Source organism: Dryobates pubescens, chromosome 36 (assembly GCF_014839835.1).
Source record: "Dryobates pubescens isolate bDryPub1 chromosome 36, bDryPub1.pri, whole genome shotgun sequence".
NCBI classification, from domain to species: domain Eukaryota; kingdom Metazoa; phylum Chordata; class Aves; order Piciformes; family Picidae; genus Dryobates; species Dryobates pubescens.
In genome coordinates this window covers 7687820-7710658 of record NC_071647.1, presented here as the reverse complement: position 1 = coordinate 7710658, position 22839 = coordinate 7687820, and the positions used below count along the sequence as shown (strand labels likewise).

Genomic DNA, 22839 nt, shown 5'->3' with positions numbered 1-22839 from the left:
CAGACCTTAAGCCTGGAGCTCAACCAGTTAGGTTAAAATAGTATCTATCCCTTAAGGAAAGAAGATAGGGAAAGAGTTTTGCCTATTGTAGAAAAATTCCTAAAGTAAGGGCTGCTAACAGAGTGTGAATCAGCTTATAACACCCCAGTCTTACCTGTAAGGAAATCAGCTGGAGGGTATTGGTTAGCGCAGGACCTAAGGGCCGCAAATAGAATAACAAAGGATATTCATCAGGTGGTGGCAAACCCATATACCCTCTTGACCCAATTAAGAACAGAATTAAAATGGTTTCCCATCTTGGATCTAGAGGATGATGTTTTCTGCTTACCCCTGGACCCTGAGAGCCAGCCAGTTTGCCTTTGAATGGGAGAACCCAGAAACTAACCGAAAATGTCAACTTGGACAGTCTTGCCCCAAGGATTTAAGAACAGCCTCACTACCTTTGGAAACCAACTTGCAAAAGAATTAGAAAAATGGGACAAGACAGAAGGCAATGGAGCTCTACTGCGGTATGTAGATGACATACTGTTGGCCACCCAGACCAGAGCAGAATGTGAAAGATGGACTGTGAGTATGCTGAATTGTCTGGGACTTAATGGGTACTGAGTTTCCCCACAGAAGGCTCAAATGTTACAGCAGCAAGTAACCTACTTGAGATATGTGTTGACTGCAGCACAGCGAGTACTGGGCCCTGTAAGAAAGGCCATGTGTTCTATCCCACTGCCAAACACAGTAAAGGCACTCTGAGCCTTCTTAGGAATGGCAGGGTGGTGCTGGTTGTATATTAATAATTATGGCCTGCTTGTTAAACCCCGTTACGAAGAAGATCACAGTCCTAGTATCACATACTGTCTCTGCTGTTCTAGAAGCCAAGAGGGGACACCGGTTGTTGTTGGATAGTTGTTTTAAACACCCAGGAGCAATGCTTTCTGGACCAGATGTATGCCGGAGAAGACGTTTATTACATTATTCAGCAAAGTAATCTCATCTACCAGAAGGCACATGTGTCCCCTCTCAACTGTTCATTTTCTACTGGCATACATGTAATTAAGGCATACAATAGATCAAAATAACCAAACAATATTTTAACACATCCAACCAAATTCTGCCCAGTTTCTCTCTCATCACCAGTGGCAAATTTAAAAAGCCATTGGTGACTCGCGGGGGCTTGCATTCTAGCGGGCAGCTCTCCCACATTCTCACTCAGCTGCAGCCGCACGCGCTGACACACTTTTTCTAATTTTTCTGTCCAGTAGGTCACGTGGCCAGGGATAGGCATGGTGGTAACTTGTAGCCATAATTCCTTCAAAAAATCAGTGTCCACCCAGAGTGGCTGGAGAGCTCCCAAACAGAGAGGGACCTGGGGGTGCTGATTGACAGCCACCTAAACATGAGCCAGCAGTGTGCCCAGGTGGCCAAGAGGGCCAATGGCATCCTGGCCTGCATCAGGAACAGTGTGGCCAGCAGGAGCAGGGAAGTCATTGTGCCCCTGTACTCTGCATTGGTTAGGCCACACCTTGAGTACTGTGTCCAGTTCTGGGCCCCTCAGTTTAGGAAGGACATCGAGACACTTGAACGTGTCCAGAGAAGGGCAACAAGGCTGGGGAGAGGCCTTGAGCACAGCCCTGTGAGGAGAGGCTGAGGGAGCTGGGATTGTTTCGCCTGGAGAAGAGAAGGATCAGGGGTGACCTCATTGCCCTCTACAACTACCTGAAAGGTGGCTGTAGCCAGGAAGGGGTTGGTCTCTTCTCCCAGGCAACCAGCACCAGAACAAGGGGACACAGTCTCAAGCTGCACCAGGGGAGGTTTAGACTTGAGGTGAGGAGAAAGTTCTTCACCGAGCGAGTAATTTGTCATTGGAATGGGCTGCTCAGGGAGGTGGTGGAGTCACCATCCCTGGAGGTGTTCAAGAGGAGATTGGCCGTGGTGCTTGGTGCCATGGTCTAGTCATGAGGTTTGTGGAGACAGGTTGGACTCGATGATCCTTGAGGTCTCTTCCAACCTTAGTTATACTGTGATACTGTGATACTGTAATCACAGTAACTAGCTATTCAGAGCACTGTGTAACCAAGTTTAACCTTAGAGGCCTATAAAACCAAGAGATGTCAGAATAAAGTTGAGCTATGCTTTAACCATATTGCTGCTTGTCATAGTCTCCATTGCTTTCTTACCGACAAATGGGTAGTGTTGGATGATAGGTTGGACATGATGATCTCGAAGGTCTCTTCCAACCTGGTTTATTCTATTCTATTCTATTCTAAATGGCTCCCAAACAGGGACGAAACAACCGATGAATCACTAACTTGCATACATGCTTTAGTGTACATTCGTGAAATACATTCCATTAATGGCTTAGTGTTATGATTAGAACTTAATTGAACTATCTACAGACTATTTCTATATTTATATAATGACGGGTGCAGTTCTGGTGCTTGGCCACTAGATGAAGACTCGACGAGACGCGAGTAGCTTCAAGCTATATACAGCATTTTTAAAACGTTCTATTAGTCAGCGATTACTCTGCTAGACGTGGATACTTTGAACTGAGTGCTAGTGGATGAAAACCACGTGGGAGATACTCTGTAGCTGTTGTTTGTGGCAAGGTGGAATTCTGGCAGACTACTGTCACTGGACTGGTTCCTAGTCAATCTGAACAGTGGTGCTGGGTGGCTGTATCCTCTCTCTGCAGCAGTGGAGAGGGAATGGAACCTGGGCTTAGCTCGGAAGCAGGTTCCCTTCAGGACTCGGTTGCTTCCCTCCAGAGAACAGGGATCAGTCCTGGTCAGGGTCAGCCTGTAGGGTTGGCCCTCGGAGTCAGCTCACATGGCAGGGTGGGGTGACAGTTGCCGATAGGCAGGTGCAGATGTTTCCGATCGGACTCGACAGCAGGCAAGGCTGTGGGGTCGGCCTGGCTATGACGATTCTCAGGGCTGATGTAAAACAGCCTTGGAGAGAGAATGCAGCTGCGCTGAGTGGTGGCTTATCATTTACTGAGCTTAAAGGAATAGCGGGACATTCAGCATGGTCCCGGGTTTGGTGCAGTATAGGCACGAAGAGTGCTTTAGTCTTCCCTGAGGTTTACAGGGCTCAGAGCGGCACACATGGCAGTTCCTCTCCCGCAGTAACAGGTTTAGGCAGATATAGGGACTCGGTCTCGATCAAGTCCCTTCTCCCTGGCAACTGGGCAGATCTTACCCTCAGGGTAAGGGTCCAGTCCTCTGGTGGCACGGTGGGCTCTCCTGGTTGGTATGACTGGCTGTAATGATGCTGGGCTTCTCGGGCTCAACGAAGGTCTTCCCTCTGGAGATGATTCTCTGGTCTGCTTCTTGCGATGCAGAGGCTTTCAGTATGCATGCATGTATAATAGAAGCTAACAACAATGAGCTCAATGGCAGAGACTATGGCTTGAGAGTTATTCTCTTGAGCAAGTAGAGAGACAAACTGCAAGAGGGGGCAACGTGCTTACCAACTGGGGCAATACTTATAGATTCCTTGAGGTTGGGTTTGACCAGTGGGCACTCTCGTAAGCAACTGACTTCAGCCTATAGAAAGCATGAAGCTAGAATTATGCCCATACTTGGTATTTGCACGAGCACTGCATGTGCTGGGTGCATGCTGGCATGGCTAATGCCTTGGCTTTTGTCGTCCTCCTGAAGGAGGGGGAAACTTGTCCACATGCTGGGACAAGATTCGATATTTGGGCATAATGTGCCTTCACCACAATCAGACAAGGTGACAAGTTAGTGACTTTTGCTTACCTAAACAGTCACAGAAAGAGAATGAAAAGGCATCACATCAGGAGACAAAACAACAATTAAGCTCAAATTGCTGCCATTACTACTTATTGACATGGCTTCAAGGAAAAGTTAATTTTGGCTGTGAATTCAGTGGTGATCCCCCCCTTCTACCCTCCGCTCTGTACCTACGTTGGCTTTGTTAGCCAGCCACCATTTCCCTGCCTCCTTCTCTTTTTGATAAGACTGTAGCTTATGAAAGTTGTGTTTTGATTTAAAGCAACAGTACTAATATTATTTTTTCTGATTGTAATGTGTTTTAAAGATTTGTTATTTTGATGTTTGTGGTGGTTGAGTTTTAACAGTGTATATAATGAATAGTGAATACTTATGATAAGTATTTAGTAATTAGAATAAGGTATACCAACTAATAGGTACTAATAATAAATACAATAAGCATACCTTAATCATCATTTATTATGATTTGTATTTGATTGCAATAGATATGATAATAATAGCGATGATGGGCAAGTTTAAGTAGAATAAGCTGTTTTATGAGTTTAGATTTTAAATTTTTCCCTTGGTTTATACCTTTTCCCTTTTGTTTCCTTTTCTGTGTTCCATGTCATCTCTTTATTGTTTTCTCTTTTTTATTTGACATTGATTTGATAATTTAATTTTAACATAGTTTTTAAAGTTTTAAAGGATTTTTGGTATTAGCATAAGTTAAGGGTTTGATATAGGCATATTATAAAATGAAAGGTTTTAGTGTTTTCTTTGTATTCATAATAGCTTTAAGGATTATATATTAAAAAAAAAAAAAAAAAAGAAGAGCAGTACTGCAATCGTCTCAACGGACAGCAGAAGAATCAAGAAGATGGGAAAACAGCATTTCCCATGAAGCTGAAAATCACCAGAACCCCCTTACACTGATCAAAATGACTATTATAATAATCTGAGACCAAAAGCAATGAGAAGAATGTACCAAGAAACATCTGAATTAAGACTGAATATTATGATTGTTTAATTATTGTGTGATTAGAGAAAATGTTCACACAGATCTTAATGTTAACGCATTAGTTTGTCATAGTTAAGTAATAATGTCAATCTTGCATGTTTTTATGTATGCAAAGAATGTTAGGTTAGAGTTAAATAGTTTTGTTGCCTTTTGATTTTGTTAGTTGTGGAGTTGTTAGCTAAACTTTGTAGAAAAAGATAAACTTTATTATAACGTGTGTGAACAATTAACAATAACTAACCATTAACAGGAACTGTGAAAAAAACTTATTTACAACAATTATTGAGATCACAAAGAACAGATTGATAATGAAGGCTGGTTTAAAGGATAGTGTAAAGGATGAAAATTCTTTGGTTAGTTTCTTTTGATTGTTAAAACTGGGTTATTAATATTGTTAATTGCAATTGTGATGCTATTGATGTTGCCTTGCCTGATTAGTCTGTTGCTGGGAAATTGTGATGAATTTGTGGACCCTTTGATGGGCCAAGAAGAGATTGACTTTGAAAGTATTGGTGTGTATCAGTGACCATAAAAATCATCTCCCAGGCATGGATTGCTAAAAAATTTTAAAGGGGGTATTGCAGAGGATTTCTTGGCATAATGTGGACACCTGATGGGAATAATGAACAATAATGAACAATACACACTGTCAGGCCTGGAAAGAAGTGTAGGAGCTGGGGCAGCAGGCAACTCGCCCTTGAAGCAGCACAGAACGCTGAGAAAACAAGACCTGGCAGCTGATAAAAAAAGCTGCACTGCAGCTGTCTGACCTTGGAAAGAAGGAGTTGCTAATCACAGAAACTAGCTATGCAGAGCACTGTGTAACCAAGCTTAACCTTAGAGACCTATAAAACCAAGAGATGTCAGAATAAAGTTGAGCTAAGCTTTAACCATATTGCTGCTTGTCATAGTCTCCATTACTCTCTTCCTGACACTGGGTGATGTGGTGGTCAGAGGTTGTCTGGGGTCCAGCGACCATAAAATAGTTGAATTTTCAGTACTCAATCTAAGAGGGGCAGCAAGAAGACCTCCACTCTGGACTTCCAGAGGGTGGACTTCAGGTTACTCAAGGAACTAACTCTGAAGGTTCCTTGGGAAATAGCTCTTAAAAACAAAGGGGTCCAGGAGAACTGGACCTGCTTCGAGAAACAACTCTTGAAGGAGCAGGAACAGTCTGTGCCAGTGTGCTGGAAGATGAGCCGCTGGGGCAGACAGAAAGCCTGGATGGGCAATGAACTTCTAATAGAACTAAGGGAAAAAAATAGGATGTATCATCTTTGGAAGAAAGGTGAGGCAACCCATGAAATGTTTAAGGATATTGCTAGGTCATGTAGGAAGAAAATTAGGGAGGAAAAAGCACATTTAGAGCTTAGCCTGGCACTGCTGTGAAGGACAACAAAAAATCCTTCTATAAATATATTAATAGCAAGAGGAGGGCAAGGACAACCTCTACTCCTTGGTGGACACGGAGGGCAATGTAGTAACAAAAGATGAGGAAAAGGCAGAGGTACTTAACACCGTCTTTGCCTCAATTTTTACTAGCAGAACAGAATGTCTTCAAGACAGCTGGCCTGCAGAGCTGGCAGATGGAGGCAGGGAGCAGCATAGTTTCCCTGTGTTCCAAGAGGAGGCAATTAGAGATCTCCTCAGCCACTTGGATCTTCACAAGTCCATGGGACGGGATGGGATCCATCCTAGGGTGCTGAGAGAGCTGGCAGATGAGCTGCCAAGCCACTCTCCATCATTTTTCAGCAGTCCTGGCTCACTGGAGAGGTCCCAGAAGACTGAAAGCTACCAACGTGGTGCCCATCCACAAAAAGGGCCGGTTGGATGAACCAGGGAATTACAGGCCTGTCAGCCTGACCTCAGTGTCAGGCAAGATTATGGAACTGGTCATCTTGAGTGCAATCACACAGCACTTACAGGATGGCCAAGGGATCAGGCCCAGCCAGCATGGATTTAGGAAGGGCAGGTCCTGCCTGACCAACCTGATCTCCTTCTATGATCAGGTGACCCGCCTGGTGGATGTGGGGAGGCCTGTGGATGTAGTCTACCTGGACCTCAGCAAGGCCTTTGACACCATCCCCCACAGCAAATTCCTGGCCAAGCTATCAGCCCCTGGCTTAGATGGGAGCACACTGCGATGGGTTAGGAACTGGCTGGAGGCTGAGCCCAGAGAGTGGTGGTGAATGGTGCCACATCCAGCTGGCGGCCAGTCACTAGTGGTGTGCCCCAGGGATCAGTGCTGGTCCCCATGCTCTTTAACATCTTTATTGATGATCTGGATGAGGGCATTGAGTCCATCATCAGTAAATTTGTGGACAACACCAAGCTGGGGGCAGGAGTTGATCTGCTGGAGGGCAGAGAGGCTCTGCAGAGGGACCTCGACAGGCTGGACAGATGGGCAGAATCCAACAGCATGAGATTGAACACATCCAAGGGCCGGGTTCTACACATTGGCCACAGCAACCCCATGCAGTGCTGCAGGCTGGGGTCAGAGTGGCTGGAGAGCAGCCAGGCAGAGAAGGACCTAGGGGTGCTGGTTGATGGTAGGCTGAACATGAGCCTGCAGTGTGCCCAGGCAGCTAAGAGGGCCAATGGCATCCTGGCCTGCATCAGGAACAGTGTGGCCAGCAGGAGCAGGGAGGTCATTCTGCCCCTGTACACTGCACTGGTTAGGCCACACCTTGATCCCAGATGGTAAACTGTCAATTGAGCAAAAAGAGCCTGAGCCTGTGTACAGCACAGAGGATCAGAAATTAATCAAAGACCTTTTAGGGCTTAGGATAGAAAAGGGCTGGGCCAGGACACCAGATGGGAAGTTAATCATTCCCACTAACCTGCTCTGGGCTTTTGTTCAGATGGAACATGCAAAGATCCATTGGGGAATGGAAGCCCTGTATGGAAAATTGGTTCAGGAGTGTATAGCATGAAAGTTATACAGCACAGGAGAACAGGCAACCCAACAATGTGAGGTGTGTCTTAAGGCTAAGACAAAGGTAAGGTTAGGTTAGGACAGATTAGCAAAGGCAATTATCCAGGACAACAATGGCAAATGGATTTTACTGAGGTCCCAAGAAAGGGGGGAATCCAGGTACGTGTTGGTACTCACTGACATATTCTCTGGCTGGCCAGAAGCACTTTCCTGTTGCACAAAGCAAGCACCAGAGGTGTGGTGGGTTAACGCCCATCCTGGGAAACAAACCAAAACAAAACAGGGGGGAGGGCTTTGCCCTCCCTGCAGGGCATTTTCCCCTAGGAAACTGAGTCTGTACCACTCCCCACTCCCTGCCCAGCTAGGGTATATAAAGCAGGACATTGCAGTCATTAGGCCTGCTTATTGGCTCCTGCCTCTCCTGGACAAGAGCTACTGCAGCTGCTTTCCTGCTCTTCTGCCATGTGGTCGGGCCCGATTCTTCTCCCTGCTGCCTCTGTGCCTCCTCAGAGAGACTGGTTTTGTATTCTTTTTTTTTTTTTCCCCTCCCATCCATCCTTGTTCCTTGGCCTTGTAAACCATACCTGTTATTGTTATATATATATTGTTTAAAGAAAACTCTTTACCTCTCTATTTTCAGGCTGACTCCAAATTATTGCTTGTGGATTTGCTCCTTCCCTTTCCTTTTTTTTTCCTCTCTGTTGGGAGGAAGGAGGGGGAGCAGGGGAGAGATTCTCAGCCTTGGCCTCATCTGAGCTCTTAACTCCCAGTTAAGGCTCAAACCATTACAAGAGGTTACTAAAACAGTGTTACAAGAGAGAATAGCTCGTTTTGGTGTACCTGCTGCTATTTCCTCAGAGAACCTCATTTTGTGGCCAAGGTGTTACAAGTACGTAAAATCTGAGTGATTGATTGATAATTCCACATTCCCTATAAGCCACATTCAAGTGAGCAAGTGGAGAACATTAACCATTTAATCAAAAATCAGGTAGTAAAAATCGAACAGGAAGCAAACCCTTCTCGACCACAAGCATTACCAAGTGCCCTGTTGTGAATTCAAACTAAGCAAAGGACGAAGGAAGGGTTGAGAACATTTGAAATCCTGTTTGGAAGACCTTATGCAATAGGAACTCTAGAGCCTTCCAAACCAGGGCAATGCAGAGAGACAACGTTGAACAAGTTTGTTCAGCAGATTGATAAGCACCTCAGCATTGTTACCAAACAGGTGCCTGGAACCCATGTGAGAGGGTTAGACAGACCAGGCCATGATGTGGAACCTGGAGACTATGTCTATGTCAGACCACTTTCAGAGAACCCTCTGGAGCCCAAGTGGACAGGCCCATCTCAGGTGTTACTGACATCCTTCACAGCCATTAACATCAAGGAAGAAGCTGCCTGGATCCACCACACCCGAGTCAAGAAGACTTCACTGGGAGAAGGGAAACTCGAATCCCAGGGACTCCTAAAGCTCAAGCTCTATGGATAGTTGTGGCCTGTTTGTTGGTTAATACTACTGAGGGATGGGAAGGAAATATGTATTTAAATGTTAGTCGGGAACTGGCTTTGCAAACTAATCTTTCTAACTGCTGGATATGCACTGAACTTCCCCGAGGCCAGATGAGGACCCTGCTATTTGGGGTAGCTTCAGTGAGTTGGACATGGGGGCCACCAGTCTGATAGTGGTTTCCAGAATTCTCAGTATGGGAAAGATGATTTAGAAATCATTGCTCAGCAGATGACACAGTGCAGCATCTGCAGGAGGAAGTCAAGGTTGCAAGTGGTGTGTCAGTGCAAACCAGGCTGGTTTGGCTATGGTTGCAGCTGAAAGGGGAGGGGGCTGTGCCTGGACTAACAGCAATTGTTGCCCTTCTGTAGATAAGACAGGACAAATGAAAACTGATGTACCAAAAATAAGGGAACAAGGTAAAGTACTGCATGAGGAGAGAAGGATGATAGGTCATATGGATTTTCAAACCTCTGGGAAGAATTAACCTCATGGATGCCCAACATTTTCTGGCTTAAACAGTTGTTGATAGGAATTGTAATGATTATCATATCAATAGTATTAATATTAGTTTTGATTAAGGTAGTTATGTGCACTGGTGGAATCACAGTATCACAGTATCACCAAGGTTGGAAGAGACCTCAAAGATCATCAAGTCCAACCTGGCACCACAGACCTCATGACTAGACCATGGCACCAAGTGCCATGGTATAAAAATGATAAACTTAGACATGAGCTGGAAGCAGGAAATCATTTTAAGAAAATAGAGTGGAGGAATATACTCTTGGATGTAAGAAAGGGGGAACTGATAAGTAGAAAATCCTTGGAGCTGATGAGCAGAAAATTCTTTAAAATAATTACTGAGTTTAATAAGACAACAGAGTAACAGAGTTGATAAGGAGATGCCCAATTTAATGAAATGACCATATTGATGAAGAACTCCCCTTATGGTTGGCTGGAATGCAGGAGAGGGCAGATGGACCTTGAAGAGGAGCCAGGACTTTCTGTGTGTAGTAGTTTGGGCTGGGTGCCCTCTCTACTACAGTGGTGTTTCCTGTGTCCAGAAGTCCAGTCCAGTGGGTGGACACAGGAAATTATGTATTTCTACCATAATCCCTTGCACCACTATAAATTTTACGGCAGGGTCTGGCACTTCCTCTTTCCCTTCCTCTCCGAGACCTGGTAATTGGGGGAGAGATCTCCTGGCCATGGGCCTGGCTAAGCCCAAGGCCACGGGGGGATGGGCGGTCTCAGATCTGGCCAGCTGAGACTAGCCTAGCAGTAAGGGGGGTTTTGGGTGCACCCTCAGGTGGGGTTGGGATCTTTCTGGGTCTATTCTGGTCTCTTTCAGGTTATTATGTTTCCTTTTTTGTACACACTCAGTGTTCTCTACTTAAACTTTCCATCACTTTTGCAGTCTGTTTGTCTGAGTCGTTATTTCTGTGCGTGGTGGGGAGGGGGTCTGCCCCAACCCATTACACTGTGAAATACTTCTGTCATTTTTAGATAGATAAGCTTTGTACAGATAGCAAGCACCTGGATTTTCTGTGAAGTATCAACACACCTCTGTCATTTTAGATAGATAACTTTTCATATATAAGCCTGTACTGAAATCTCTGTTGTTATGCAGGCCTTTGGGAAAGATCCCCCTGTGTCCAGCGCTGTAATAAAAGCACAATAGGTGAAACTGAGTTTCTTGCCCTTCTCTAAATCACAAGCTTCCCTCCCAACTCTTTCCTGTTCCCTCTACCCCACTTCCTTCTTGCTCTCAGCAGCCTGGCTTCTCTCTACCCCACCATTTCCCCACCTCAGGCATCTCAAGGACTGAGGCGTGAGAATGTATCCACATTGAAGCTTGTTGTAAGGAAGCCCTGAGGAATGGAGATCCAGTAGCTTTTCCAGTTGTTCTCACAGACAGAAACAAACTGAATCATGAGCCCCTCTCTTATTCACTCTATAAGGAGGTTAGAAAAAGCATTCAGGAGAATGGGGCTCAAAGCACACACGCACTGGGTTTTCTGGAGGGGATTTCAGGTGGGTGTAAACTCCTCTTGTGTGATTGGATTGTGCTTCTCAAAACAGTATTGACACCAGCACAGTACACTGTTTGGAAAACGTAGTACGGAGACCTTTGTCATCAACAGGTCAGGGACAATTTGTCTACTTGAATTCCAGTATCATACAAAATGTTGTTGGGGAAGGGTGATATGACAGCCCTGCGGCCTAAGTTTTGTTAGATTACCACTTGTCTGCCTAATCCTCCCAAGTGACCATAAAAGTGTGGACAAATATACCAGACAGGGAATGTAGAATGTGTTCTTTTGCTAATATTCGACAAGTACCTCAGGAGCTATACCGGCAATTTCTAGATCGCTTACATTTAGCAATTTTTCAACAGGTAGATAATCCTGTGACAGCTAAATCTTTGCTCTTGCAATTAGCATTTGGTGACACTAACACTGATCATCAAATGTGGATCAGGTCACTTGGAAGCAAAGCCCAGGATGTTGGTGATTATCTGAAAGCTGGCCAACATGTAGGGTCTGATCAGCACAAAGCACAGCTGCTTGCGTCTGCCTTGTCAGTAGTGCAAAAGGGCAATAAAGGGTTTCCAAAGCAGCTTGCTTCTCATGTGGACAGCCTGGGCATTTGAAAAACAATTGTACACATGGAAAACAGAAAAGTTCATCACCCTCTGCACCTTGTGCCAGGTGTGGGAGCAGTCTTCATTGGGGTCCTCACTGTTGGTCAAAAGTTGATCAAAACATGTGAACACTGGAAAGATAGTTTCACTTGTGAAAGACTCATTGCTATGCTGTTGCTACGCTGGTTGCTGCCAAGGCTCATGAGGGCTCAGTGGGGCATGCCAAGGCTGGTTCTGGGGGCAGTCCCTTCCAGATGGTGTGGAGGCAGCTTTTTCTCACTGCTGTGGGGGTGTGGTGTAGGGGCTGGTTCACCTGGAACAGGCTCTTGGGTGCTTGCCAGTGCCGGCGGCGCTGTGGACTTTGCAGGATGTTGTGGGGGGAGTGGTTCCCTGTGGTAGGTTGAGAGAGGGCTTAGCTCTCCCTCCTCCACAGAGTAAGAAACCACAACTAGCCCAGTCGAAAGAGCAAAGCTATATATTTACAAGCATATATGGAAAGCAGGTTATATATAACACAATATATACAGGTATTTACAATATATACACAGAAATATACAGCAAAGAGAAATAACACAACAAAAATCCCTCCCTGAGGGAGGGATCCCCTCCTTGGAACCCCCTCTCTCCCCCCCCTACCTCCTTTTTTCCCCAGTGTGGTGGTTTGAAAGGAAAGGCTCTGCTTTCCCTCCCCCACTGAGGAAGAGACCACAGCTAAACCCAGTCGGAGAAATGAGATTATATTTTACAAGGAAACAGATTATATGTAACACAACAAATACAGGTATTTTACAATATATACAGGAATATACAGCAAATGAACTCAACCAGAAACCAGACCCCCCACAGAGGGGGCTTCCCCCTGTGCCCCCTTCACCCCCCTACCTCCCTTCTCCCCCGAAAGAGGTAGAAAAGAGATGTGGACAGTTAACAGGGCAGGAAAGGAAGGAAGGCCTGGCACAGGAAGTTTGTTAGTTCTTATCTCTTGGCAAGAAGCCCAGAAGCAGATCCAGCCGAAAGGGACAGCGAAGGAAGGAAGACTGAGAGAAAGTTCCCAGCTCCCCTGGGTCCAATCTCACCTCCCCCCCTATACTTGGCCAATGAAATTCGTTTAGAATACCAAAATATTTTACAAACATTTAGCCAGTGTGCCCCTTTCTTAAAGGCACAGTGTCAAACGGCCACACCCAAAAAGGGGTTAGAGAGAGAGAAAGGCAAGTTACTAAGGAAAAGAGTTGTAGTAAGCTTCAAAAGCCCATGCAGGATTAGTTTTTGCTTATCTGAAGGCCAACTCTAGCAGTTCGCAGAGAGAGCAGGCAGGGAGAACAGGCTGAAACTCCAAACTCCCCAACTCCCCGACGAAAACTGAACTGAGGAAAAAAAAAATTCCAACTGCTTCACAATTTTGTCTATCCACCAATGAAATTCGTTTAGAATATCAGAATGTTTTGGTTCTAGTACCGAAAACATTTAGCCAGTGTCTCAGCACTGCTTGTCCTTAAAGGCACAGTGTCAAACGGTCACATTTCCCTCCTGGAGTGGCTTGAGAGTGAAGGGTGAGGTGTGTGTCACGGAGCGGCTTTCCCTTGGCAAAACTCAGAAATAAGCAAGCATCTGGGAACCTCACAGATGGTCTCAGCAGGGCACAGACAGAGCTTTGGATCATCCTGACCCTTTCGCTTACAGAGCATGGTGCTGTGGGCAGCTCCTTCTCCTGCAGCTTAGCAGCCGGCAGACAGGAACGGCTGGGTGCGGTTCTTGCTTTTGCTCACAGGTCTGCAACTTCGTTTGCAGCAGACACGTAGAACTGCCGAAAGGGATTTAGGCAAGGTCTCCCCAGTTGGTTAAGCTTACCAACGGGGCTCAGTCCCTTTAAGTACGGTGTCAGCTTCTTCCTACTGGCAGGAATACAGATAGGACACTAAGCTGTAGTTCCAGTGCAGCTTACACAGAAGACTCTTTGCTGGTTCTGGGTAAACTGAGTGACTCTGCCTCTTCCTGGGTAGCAAAGCTTCTCTCTGGAATGCAGACAAGGCAGAACACATGCACGAAATTAGAGCATGTGCACAGAGCAAGAGCACAGTATCACAGTATAACTAAGGTTGGAAGAGACCCCAAGGATCATCGAGTCCAACCTGTCTCCACAGACCTCATGACTAGATCATGGCACCAGGTGCCACGTCCAATCTCCTCTTGAACACCTCCAGGGACGGTGACTCCACCACCTCTGTGGGCAGCCCATTCCAATGACAAACGACTCGCTCGGTGAAGAACTTTCTCCTCACTTCAAGTCTAAACCTCCCCTGGCGCAGCTTGAGACTGTGTCCCCTTGTTCTGGTGCTGGTTGCCTGGGAGAAGAGGCCAACCCCTTCCTGGCTACAACCACCCTTCAGGTAGTTGTAGAGGGCAATGAGGTCACCCCTGAGCCTCCTCTTCTCCAGGCTAAACAATCCCAGCTCCCTCAGCCTCTCCTCACAGGGCTGTGCTCAAGGCCTCTCCCCAGCCTTGTTGCCCTTCTCTGGACACGTTCAAGTGTCTCAATGTCCTTCTTAAACTGAGGGGCCCAGAACTGGACACAGTACTCAAGGTAGTACTCAAGCAGAATAGCTTAACAGCAGAAGAGCAATAACGAAAGAACAGAAGAGCAAGTTGTTTACAATTTGGTTATATTTATAACTTGCTTGAGGCTTGGATTTAGCCAATAGTCAAACATGGTCAGCACCATTAGCCAATAGTAAAGCATATGGTTAGAATTAGGCCCATGTTTGAAGAAGCACAAGCACAGCACAAGCATCCTGTAAGGTGGGTGCATGATCTTGCTTACCCCAAAAAAGGCAGTTTGGGTTGTTTACCCAGGCTTGTTGATACCTAGGGCCCTTTGTTTACTCAGCTCTGGCTGAGTACACACTCCAGAAAGGAGGGGGAAGTGGGGTTTGAACAAAACATGTAGGCACAAGTTTTGGCAATATTTGGGGCATGCGCACCCTTTACCACACTGTTATGCACCGCACAGGTTAGCCATACTCCAATCCCTGCTGCATTAACAATCTTAGATGGCTTTGGCAAAACAAGTAAGGCAGGCATTGCATGGCTACAAGATGGAAGCTGGCACACTTGTGTATGTTCTCAGAATGGTTCCACACAAAATGCTGAGCTGCAAGCAGCCATCTTGGCCTTACAACATGTCTGACCCAGGAAATAAATATAGTTGCAGACTCTGCATATGTAGTTAAGGTTGTACAGCGACTTGAGGTGGCATTAGAAATGGAAATTGGTAAGAAGCTATTATGTTTCCAGCCCTGCGAGCCTTAATTGATAAACACCAACCTCCTCTGTTTATCACCTATATTTGATCTCACACTGATTTATCAGGACCCCTGACAGCAGGAAATACCTGGGCTGATGCCATTGTAGCAACCACTCTAGCTTCTCAGAAAGCTCAGGCTTCTCACAACGTTTTCCATCAAAATGCCTACAGCTACAGAAGTGCGCTGGGTTGAGGCAGCCCCCTCTCGCCCCACCACGGGCAGGAATAAAACACTCAGACAAACGGATTGCAAAAGTGATGAAAGTTTAAATGGAAAGCAGTGAATGTTACAGAGAACCCAAAGCGCAGTGATAAAGAAAGATCCCAAAGCAAACCCAGAGGCATCCCATCCCCACCTGAGGGTACACCCGAGACCCTCAGGGCTCCTTCTACCCCCTCCCTCTGCTGGGCTAGTCTCAGCTGGCCAGGCCTGAGACTGCCCATCCCCCCGTGGCCTTGGGCCTAGCCAGGCCCAAAGCCAGCAGACATCTCCCCCAGTTACCGGCTGGTGGAGGAGGAAGAAAAGAGAGAGTGCTAGACCCCGCACTGGATCTTATAGTGGTGCAAAGAATTATGGTAGGAAATACACAATTTCCTGTGTCCATCCCTCTGGGCAGGACTTCTGGACACAGGAAGTGAACACACCAGGGGGGCACCCAGCTCAAACTGCAACATGCCACCCCTGTATTTCATACCATAATCTCTGCACCCAAACACATCATCAAATCAGAAATCTTCTGATGACATGTCCGGCGAAGTCCACATCTTCATCTGGGCGTCCACTCAACCAGTCTCTCATTTAGGCTCAAGTGTCAGTCCATTCCAGTCCTTCTCCTCTCATTTAATGGAGCCTCCCGCGATGCAGAGTTCACTCTTCTGCGGTGCAAGCTCTTCATGGATCCGTTGGACATCCTGGTCACCTGGAAAGAACCTCACAACTTCTCAACCAAACCTTCATTCCCATCTCTATCCACTCAGCGGCATATTTCCAGCCCTGGGGCAAGCCAGTCAGAACAATCAGGGTCTGCTGCTTCTCCACCCCTCCAGGAAAACAGCACGCTGAGCCTCTCTCAACACCGCACGGACCTATCCCAAGCCCAGTGCTGACCGCTTTCAGCCGTGGCCCGAGGCTCCACAGACGCATGCCACAGGTACACCGCCCCTCCACTGGGCGTTCGCGTACCACAGATGTGGCAGCTCCAAGTACACAGCCCCACCCCGGGAGGGGAGGGGCTGCTCCACAACCTGCTGAGAAGAAGGGAGGTGGAGCCAGGTGCTAGGCACCATTTTCGGAACTCGTCCAAAAACGTGGGGGAAGAGCATAGAGCCGGTCCCTGCGGCACTCCGAGTGGACGACCCGGGCGGCCTGGCTCGCCAAGAATGTGGTGGGTTTGGAGGGAGATCCCCTCCCCACAACAACCATCCTCTGCTACCAAGAATGTGCTGGGTTGAGGCAGCCCCCTCTCTCCCCACCACAGGCAGGAATAAAACACTCAGACAAACGGATTGCAAAAGTGATGAAAGTTTAAATAGAAAGCAGTGAAGGTTACAGAAAACCCAAAGCACAGTGACAAAGAGAGATCCCAAAGCAAACCCAGAGGCATCCCATTCCCACCTGAGGGTACACCCGAGACCCTCAGGGCTCCTTCTTCCCTCTCCCTCTGCTGGGCTAGTCTCAGCTGGCCAGGCCTGAGACTGCCCATCCCCCCGTGGCCTTGGGCCTAGCCAGGCCCAAAGCCAGGAGACATCTCCCCCAGTTACCGGCTGGTGGAGGAGGAAGAAAAGAGAGAGTGCTAGACTCCGCACTGGATCTTATAGTGGTGCAAAGAATTATGGTAGGAAATACACAATTTCCTGTGTCCATCCCTCTGGGCTGGACTTCTGGACACAGGAAGTGAACACACCAGGGGGGCACCCAGCTCAAACTGCAACATGAAGACATTTGACCTTACTAAATTGCAAGCCTTAGATATCATCCAGGCTTGTCCAGACTACCAGCAGACAGCAGGTACCCGCTCTGTGAATGCAGTAAATCCAAGATGCATAAAATCCAATGTGATCTGACAAACAGGTGTAAAACCACACCATTGTTTGATCATTTCCAATGGGTTCATGTTACAATTGATACCTTTTCTGGAATGATACATGCCACTGCAGCTACAGGGGAGAAGGTTACACACATACAGAGTCACTGGTTAAGCTGTTTCACAACTATGGGAGTGCCAAAAGTAATCAAAACAGATAATGGACCTGCTTATGCAGCTTGTACTATACAATTCTTTTTACAGCAGTGGGGGATTCGCCATAAGACAAGCATTGCATACAACCCCACAGCACAGATGATAGTTGAACATGCTCATTCTACACTGAAACCCTGCTTTTAAAACAAAGAAGGGAGAATATTGCTGATAGAATAGAATAGAATAGAATAGAATAGACCAGGTTGGAAGAGACCTTCAAGATCATCGCGTCCAACCTATCAACCAATCCAACCCACCTAATCAAGTAAACCATGGCACCAAGCACCCCATCTAGTCTCCTCCTAAACATCTCCAATGATGGCGACTCCACCACCTCCCTGGGGCAGCCCATTCCAATGGGCAGTCACTCTCTCTATGAAGAATTCCTTCCTAACATCCAGTCTAAACCTCTCCTGGTGCAGCTTGAGACTGTGTACACCACACAATCAGCTAGCAATGGCTTTATATGCTCTTAATTTTCTAAACAGGAATCATTCTGCCTTAATGGCAGCAGAATGCCATTTTGGTGTTGCAGCAGACTCTGTGTGCAAACTACAGGTTATGTACAAGGTAGTTCTTTGTCACCAGATCAGGCAGATGAGGCTCTGCATTAGCAACCAGGTAAAAGGTCTGGGGCCGACCTAGCACCACCTACCACAGTCAAGGCTAAGACTAGGTTGGCCTCTGTGTTTTCCACCAAGAAGAACCTCTAGCTCCGCTGTTGGCTGTGACCCAACAAACGCTGAGTGGTGGAGACATATGCCATACCAGACCCTGACATGAGGGATGGATTTCTCTATTATGAAAAGAGCCATCCAAGAGGGGAGAGCAGGCCAAACTGCCTGTGATTGGCACAAGGCTCATGCACCTCAAGTCCCCTGCCTTCAAAGAGGATGGAACTCTATCTGCTCTGATGGCCATCCCCACAAAGCTGGAAGTCAACTTAAGAGTGATCCAGAGGCTGATCCTGTGTGAATGAAACCAAAAGACATCCAATTCTGGACTGAATTCCATGATTGCCATGTACACAAAACTAAAAACAAAAAGAGGGGAGTAGCTAAGAGGATGTTGTGATGTTGTACTGTGAATCGTGTGAGAAAGGATGGGACTAAAGATAATAAAATGCTGTATCTTTGAAACAGATGGGAGAGGCAAGTGGGGAGAAAGCCACTTGTTAAAATGAAGATAAAACAGCCAGCTGTGCGGAGGGTTGAAAATTCCCCCAAGCATTAAATTTGCCAGACCAGCACAGTTGGAAACAAATGAAGCTGTATTTACAAGCAAAATTACGATCTACAATGAAATGCAATGAGTATGTACTAAACATACAATAGTTACAGATATTTACAATTTACAAACAGTAGAAGAACCTCCCTGGCAAATAAGCAGGGGAGCTGCAACCTTGTCCCTTCACCCGCTCCCCTCCTTACCCTCTCCTTGGACACAAAAAGGACAAGTGGAAGAGCAGAGAAGTAGTTGTTACTACCAGGCACAGCAAAAGCAATGCAGTCAAGGCCAGTAAAGCCAGGAGAAGCATCAGCCAAAGCTGAAGAAACCAAAAAAGAGATTGTTTTCATTACTATCTTATGTTTGATACCTCTCCAATGGATTGTTTAGAACTTACCATTATTTTCCTTTTTACACCCAACAGTGATTTATTTACATTTTACCACTTTCTGTTCAAGATCTGTGGAAAACTTTAAATGTACAGCCTAAAACTAACACAGAGTGGTAAGCTGTGGGAATGTGAATTATACCATGCACAAACTCCTTAATAAATAGCCACTGGCTCTGCAGATGGTTGCCATTTGGCCCACGCTGCAGCTGTGATCACCTCCTCAGAACCTACTCCGTCAGTTTGTCTTTCAGCTCACTGTGGTGGCACTGGCTGGATCAGGACCACTACATTTTTCACAGTTCTCTCAGATAACACCTCTCCCTGCTGCCAAAGGCCAGGTGTGCTGGCAATGGCCCCTAGTTGAGAATGAAGGAGACAGAGAGAGGTTGAGTAGGGACTTTGGGTCAAGCTATGGCCAAGTCCTGCAATCCTTCAGCAATCTCATCTTCTGGGCATTCTTCACCAGCACAGCACCAGCTAAATCAACAGAAACACACTTCTCTGAGACCTTGTAGCCTACTGAGCTCCCCAGGGCCTCCCACATGCTCACAGGTCCTCTCTTGATGAAAGCAGTTGTCAGGATTACTGCTCACATGGAATGTTCCAGAGTTGTTCTAGTCTGAGACTGCCTGCTTTAACAAGCAAGCCCAGTGCACACATTGGGAGTGAAAATGAGAGAAACACACAAAAAGCCCAGTGGTTGAGACAAGGAGAGTTTAATGGAATGATGCAATGACCAATCCTTTAGAGTATTTTGCAGAAAAGCAACAGCAGAAGCAGCGGCAGAAGCCAGAGAAAAATGATACCCAGTGAATGCCCTCAAAGACTTTGAATGAGTCTAAAGAAGGAAATGAGGTCACTCCAAGTGGAGGTGCCCAGCACAGGGAGCAGCAGGAGCAGGCAAAGATGTGTTTCCCTTTTCCTGTGGCGGAGTCCCCACAGGGCATCTGTTCCTTGCATGGCAAAGGGAGTCCAGGCTGGAGCACCCCTCCAGCTTGGTTCCTGGGGGTCCACAGAGCAGTTTTGAAAGCAGCAAATTGTGACCAAGGAAGAGAGAAAAAGTGTGAGTGGAAGGCAGGAAAGGTGAACATTGGCCATGTCTTCAGGGAATCCAGAATATCACTGTTCAGGCTTCCTCTTCAGGTCAAGCCTGAGATGATCAGCTGCTCCTAAAGCAATGGCCCAAAGTGTGATCCTCTGTCCAACATCACATTCTGAGTGCCTGGGGGTCCTTCTCTGAAGCTGTTGCCAGCAGCTCTAGCAGGGGCGGCAGGGCCGGCAAGAGTAGCGGTTGGTGATGCAGGAGAGGTCAAAGCCCCCGGAGTTGATGGGCACTCCCTCAGAGCTGAGGATGCTGCCAACAGCAGCAGAGGTGGAGGAGCCCACAGCAGTGTTCTGAGGGAAGGAGCTGAGGATGGGTCCAGGCAGGGTCACCACCACAGCAGGAGGCTGGATGGCAATGGTGGAGTCCTGGCACTTCACACAGCAGGGCTCATTGCAGCTGTTGGCCAGTGGGGTTGGGCCACAGGGCTGGCAGGGTGGGCATGGCCTGCAGCAGGACATGGCTTGAGTCTGGAGCTTCACCTGGAAGAGAAGGCAGGGGAGGAAACAGAGAAGGCAAGTGGATGAGGGAGGAGCAGCCTGGTGACACTATCTCAAAGGAGCCAAGGCCAAGCCTGAGTGCCCAGCTGGAATCTGTGCAGTCTTCATCACCCTGTTAAGAGCAACCTGGCCCAGGGCAGCTCTCTCTGAGTTCAGAAGCCAAAGGCTCCTCAGACACTTCCCTGCTTCCCCCCTTAGCAGACCCTCTCCCTGCTTCCCACTCTCCAGACACAAAGTTCCAAAACCCAGGACAGAACAGAGCCAATAGGAGCTGAGAGCTCCATCAGGGAGAGATCTCATTATGGAAGAGGAGCAGAAGGGGCTCCAGACTCACCTGGTTGCCAAGGAGAAGGAGGCAGGAGAAGTGGATGAGAGAGCAGGACCTGGGCTGCCTTTTATACCTGCCCCTCATTGCCGCAGGACCAGAGGCACCTTGGCAGAGGTAACAATCTTTGCAGAAGCTCATCTTGAATGCAAAGCATCACAGCTAAGGACATGGCTGTGCTTTCATTTCCTGCACTGCTGCCTTTTCATTTCCAGGTTTGTGTCAGGACCACACCCCAGCTAAAGCTTCTTCTGAGCGCTGGGAGGAAAGGCCTCAGCAGTTCCAGGTCAGGAATGCAGCAGTGCAGGCAGCAGAGTCATGAGAGGTTCCTCTGAAGTTGGCTGCCCTCTCTGAAGCTACAGGAAATGGGAAGACAAGACCCTGACATTAACCCAAATTTGAGAGCACTCCCTCTGCAGAAAAAAGGCACCCAGTGTGTGCTGGTGAGACTCCAAGGGCCAGCTGCTATTAATCCTGATCGTGATGAAGACCTGACAGCCTCATGGCCTAACCTCAGTGTCAGCAGCTTGCAGACTGTGCTGCATGTTCCAGCTTCAGCCACAGGATGGGTGCTCTTTTTTTGAAGTTGGGCTGTTGTTTTTGTCCCTAAATCAGGGTTCTTCACCCAGGCTGCCAGACACCAATCAACTCACTGAGTGGAGAGATTTGTCTTTATTTCTGTTCTGCAGGATCAGGTGCCAGGTGTCTAACCACAGCCAGCTCAGCTGCCCAGAGACGCATTGGGCTTTGTAGAGAAATGGTAACAAAGAATGAGCTGCCCCAAAGGGAACGATTGGTCACCTGAGCTTGTGCAAGAGAAGTTTCTTTCTGCTTATGTTAATGACTGCTCAGCTCATTATGCTGAGGTGGTCCTCTGCTGACATGTAAAATCTTTTCTCAGATATGTGTTCTTCAGTAGTGCAATTAATGTATTTAATATAATAATATACTAAGATTTTAATAGGTCATGCATCTGATTCTATCATTATGTATAACAAATTCATCAGGAAGTCTTTCGAAAAACTGCCTGTGTGAGCTGATGGTTCCCAGTAGCAACCCACAACTGAAGAGAAGCTCCTCCTGAAGGGATGAGAATGTCCTGATTTGACAGAGGAACCATACTTGCAGTGCAAGGCAGTGCTTACCCTGTGGTTGCCTCAGGAAGGCAGCCAGGAGGAGATAGGCGAGGCGCATGCTGAGACCGATCCTGCTGCGTGTGTGAGAGAGACTCCAAAGGCCACAGGTCCCAGCCAGAGCCCCACGAGTGCAGAGCTGCCGGAAATGACTCTGCCAGGGGCACAGCCACTGCCATGGGGAGGAGAAAAAGCTGCTGCTCAGCACACCTGCAATGCTCATTTGCTCTTGACTTCTCTGTCAGGAAGATGTCTTGCTCCTGTAGCCAGACCTTTAGAGTGAGGGACCCTGTTGGCTCTAGATTCTCTGTGGTAGGAAGGGCTTTTCATTCAATGGCCCAGTGGAGTACCCCCATCCCCAGTCAGAAATGCCTGCAAACACCTAATGCTGCATTGCAACCACCCTGGGTATCTGTATGTGTCCCTTCATCTGGCAGGGAAACCTGCAAGCTCAGAGATGAGCCAGGCTCCAACCTGAAGTTCAGAATCCAAAAGAGCCTTCTTCAAACCTCTGCAGCTGCCTTTCCCCTTTGTCAGAGCAGTGCACCCCCTCAGAGAGAAAAGGAGATGTGGATGGATCCAAGATGCACCTAGACCAGGCTATCCTCTCCTCAAGAGTCTTTGGGGAGTGCATCAGTGCAGAGCTGGCTGCAGCTTTTCCTCCCATGCACCTGTGCTGGGTTAGCACAGCCTGCTTTGGGAGTCCTTTCTGGAGGATGAGAAAGAGGATCAGCTTCTCTGCTCTTTTGGGGTGACTTTCCACTGGAAACTGGGGCAGCAGT

General features: G+C 47.3%; 1 protein-coding gene across 1 annotated transcript; it reads right to left on the bottom strand.

The window, feature by feature from the left end:
* Window positions 1-20254: 20254 nt before the first annotated feature.
* Window positions 20255-22118, bottom strand: LOC104299585 (feather keratin Cos1-2). The gene is given in 4 exon segments (XM_054176877.1): window positions 20255-20581; window positions 20934-20977; window positions 20980-21000; window positions 22070-22118. Coding segments are annotated over 4 exon segments (441 nt in total).
* Window positions 22119-22839: the final 721 nt, after the last annotated feature.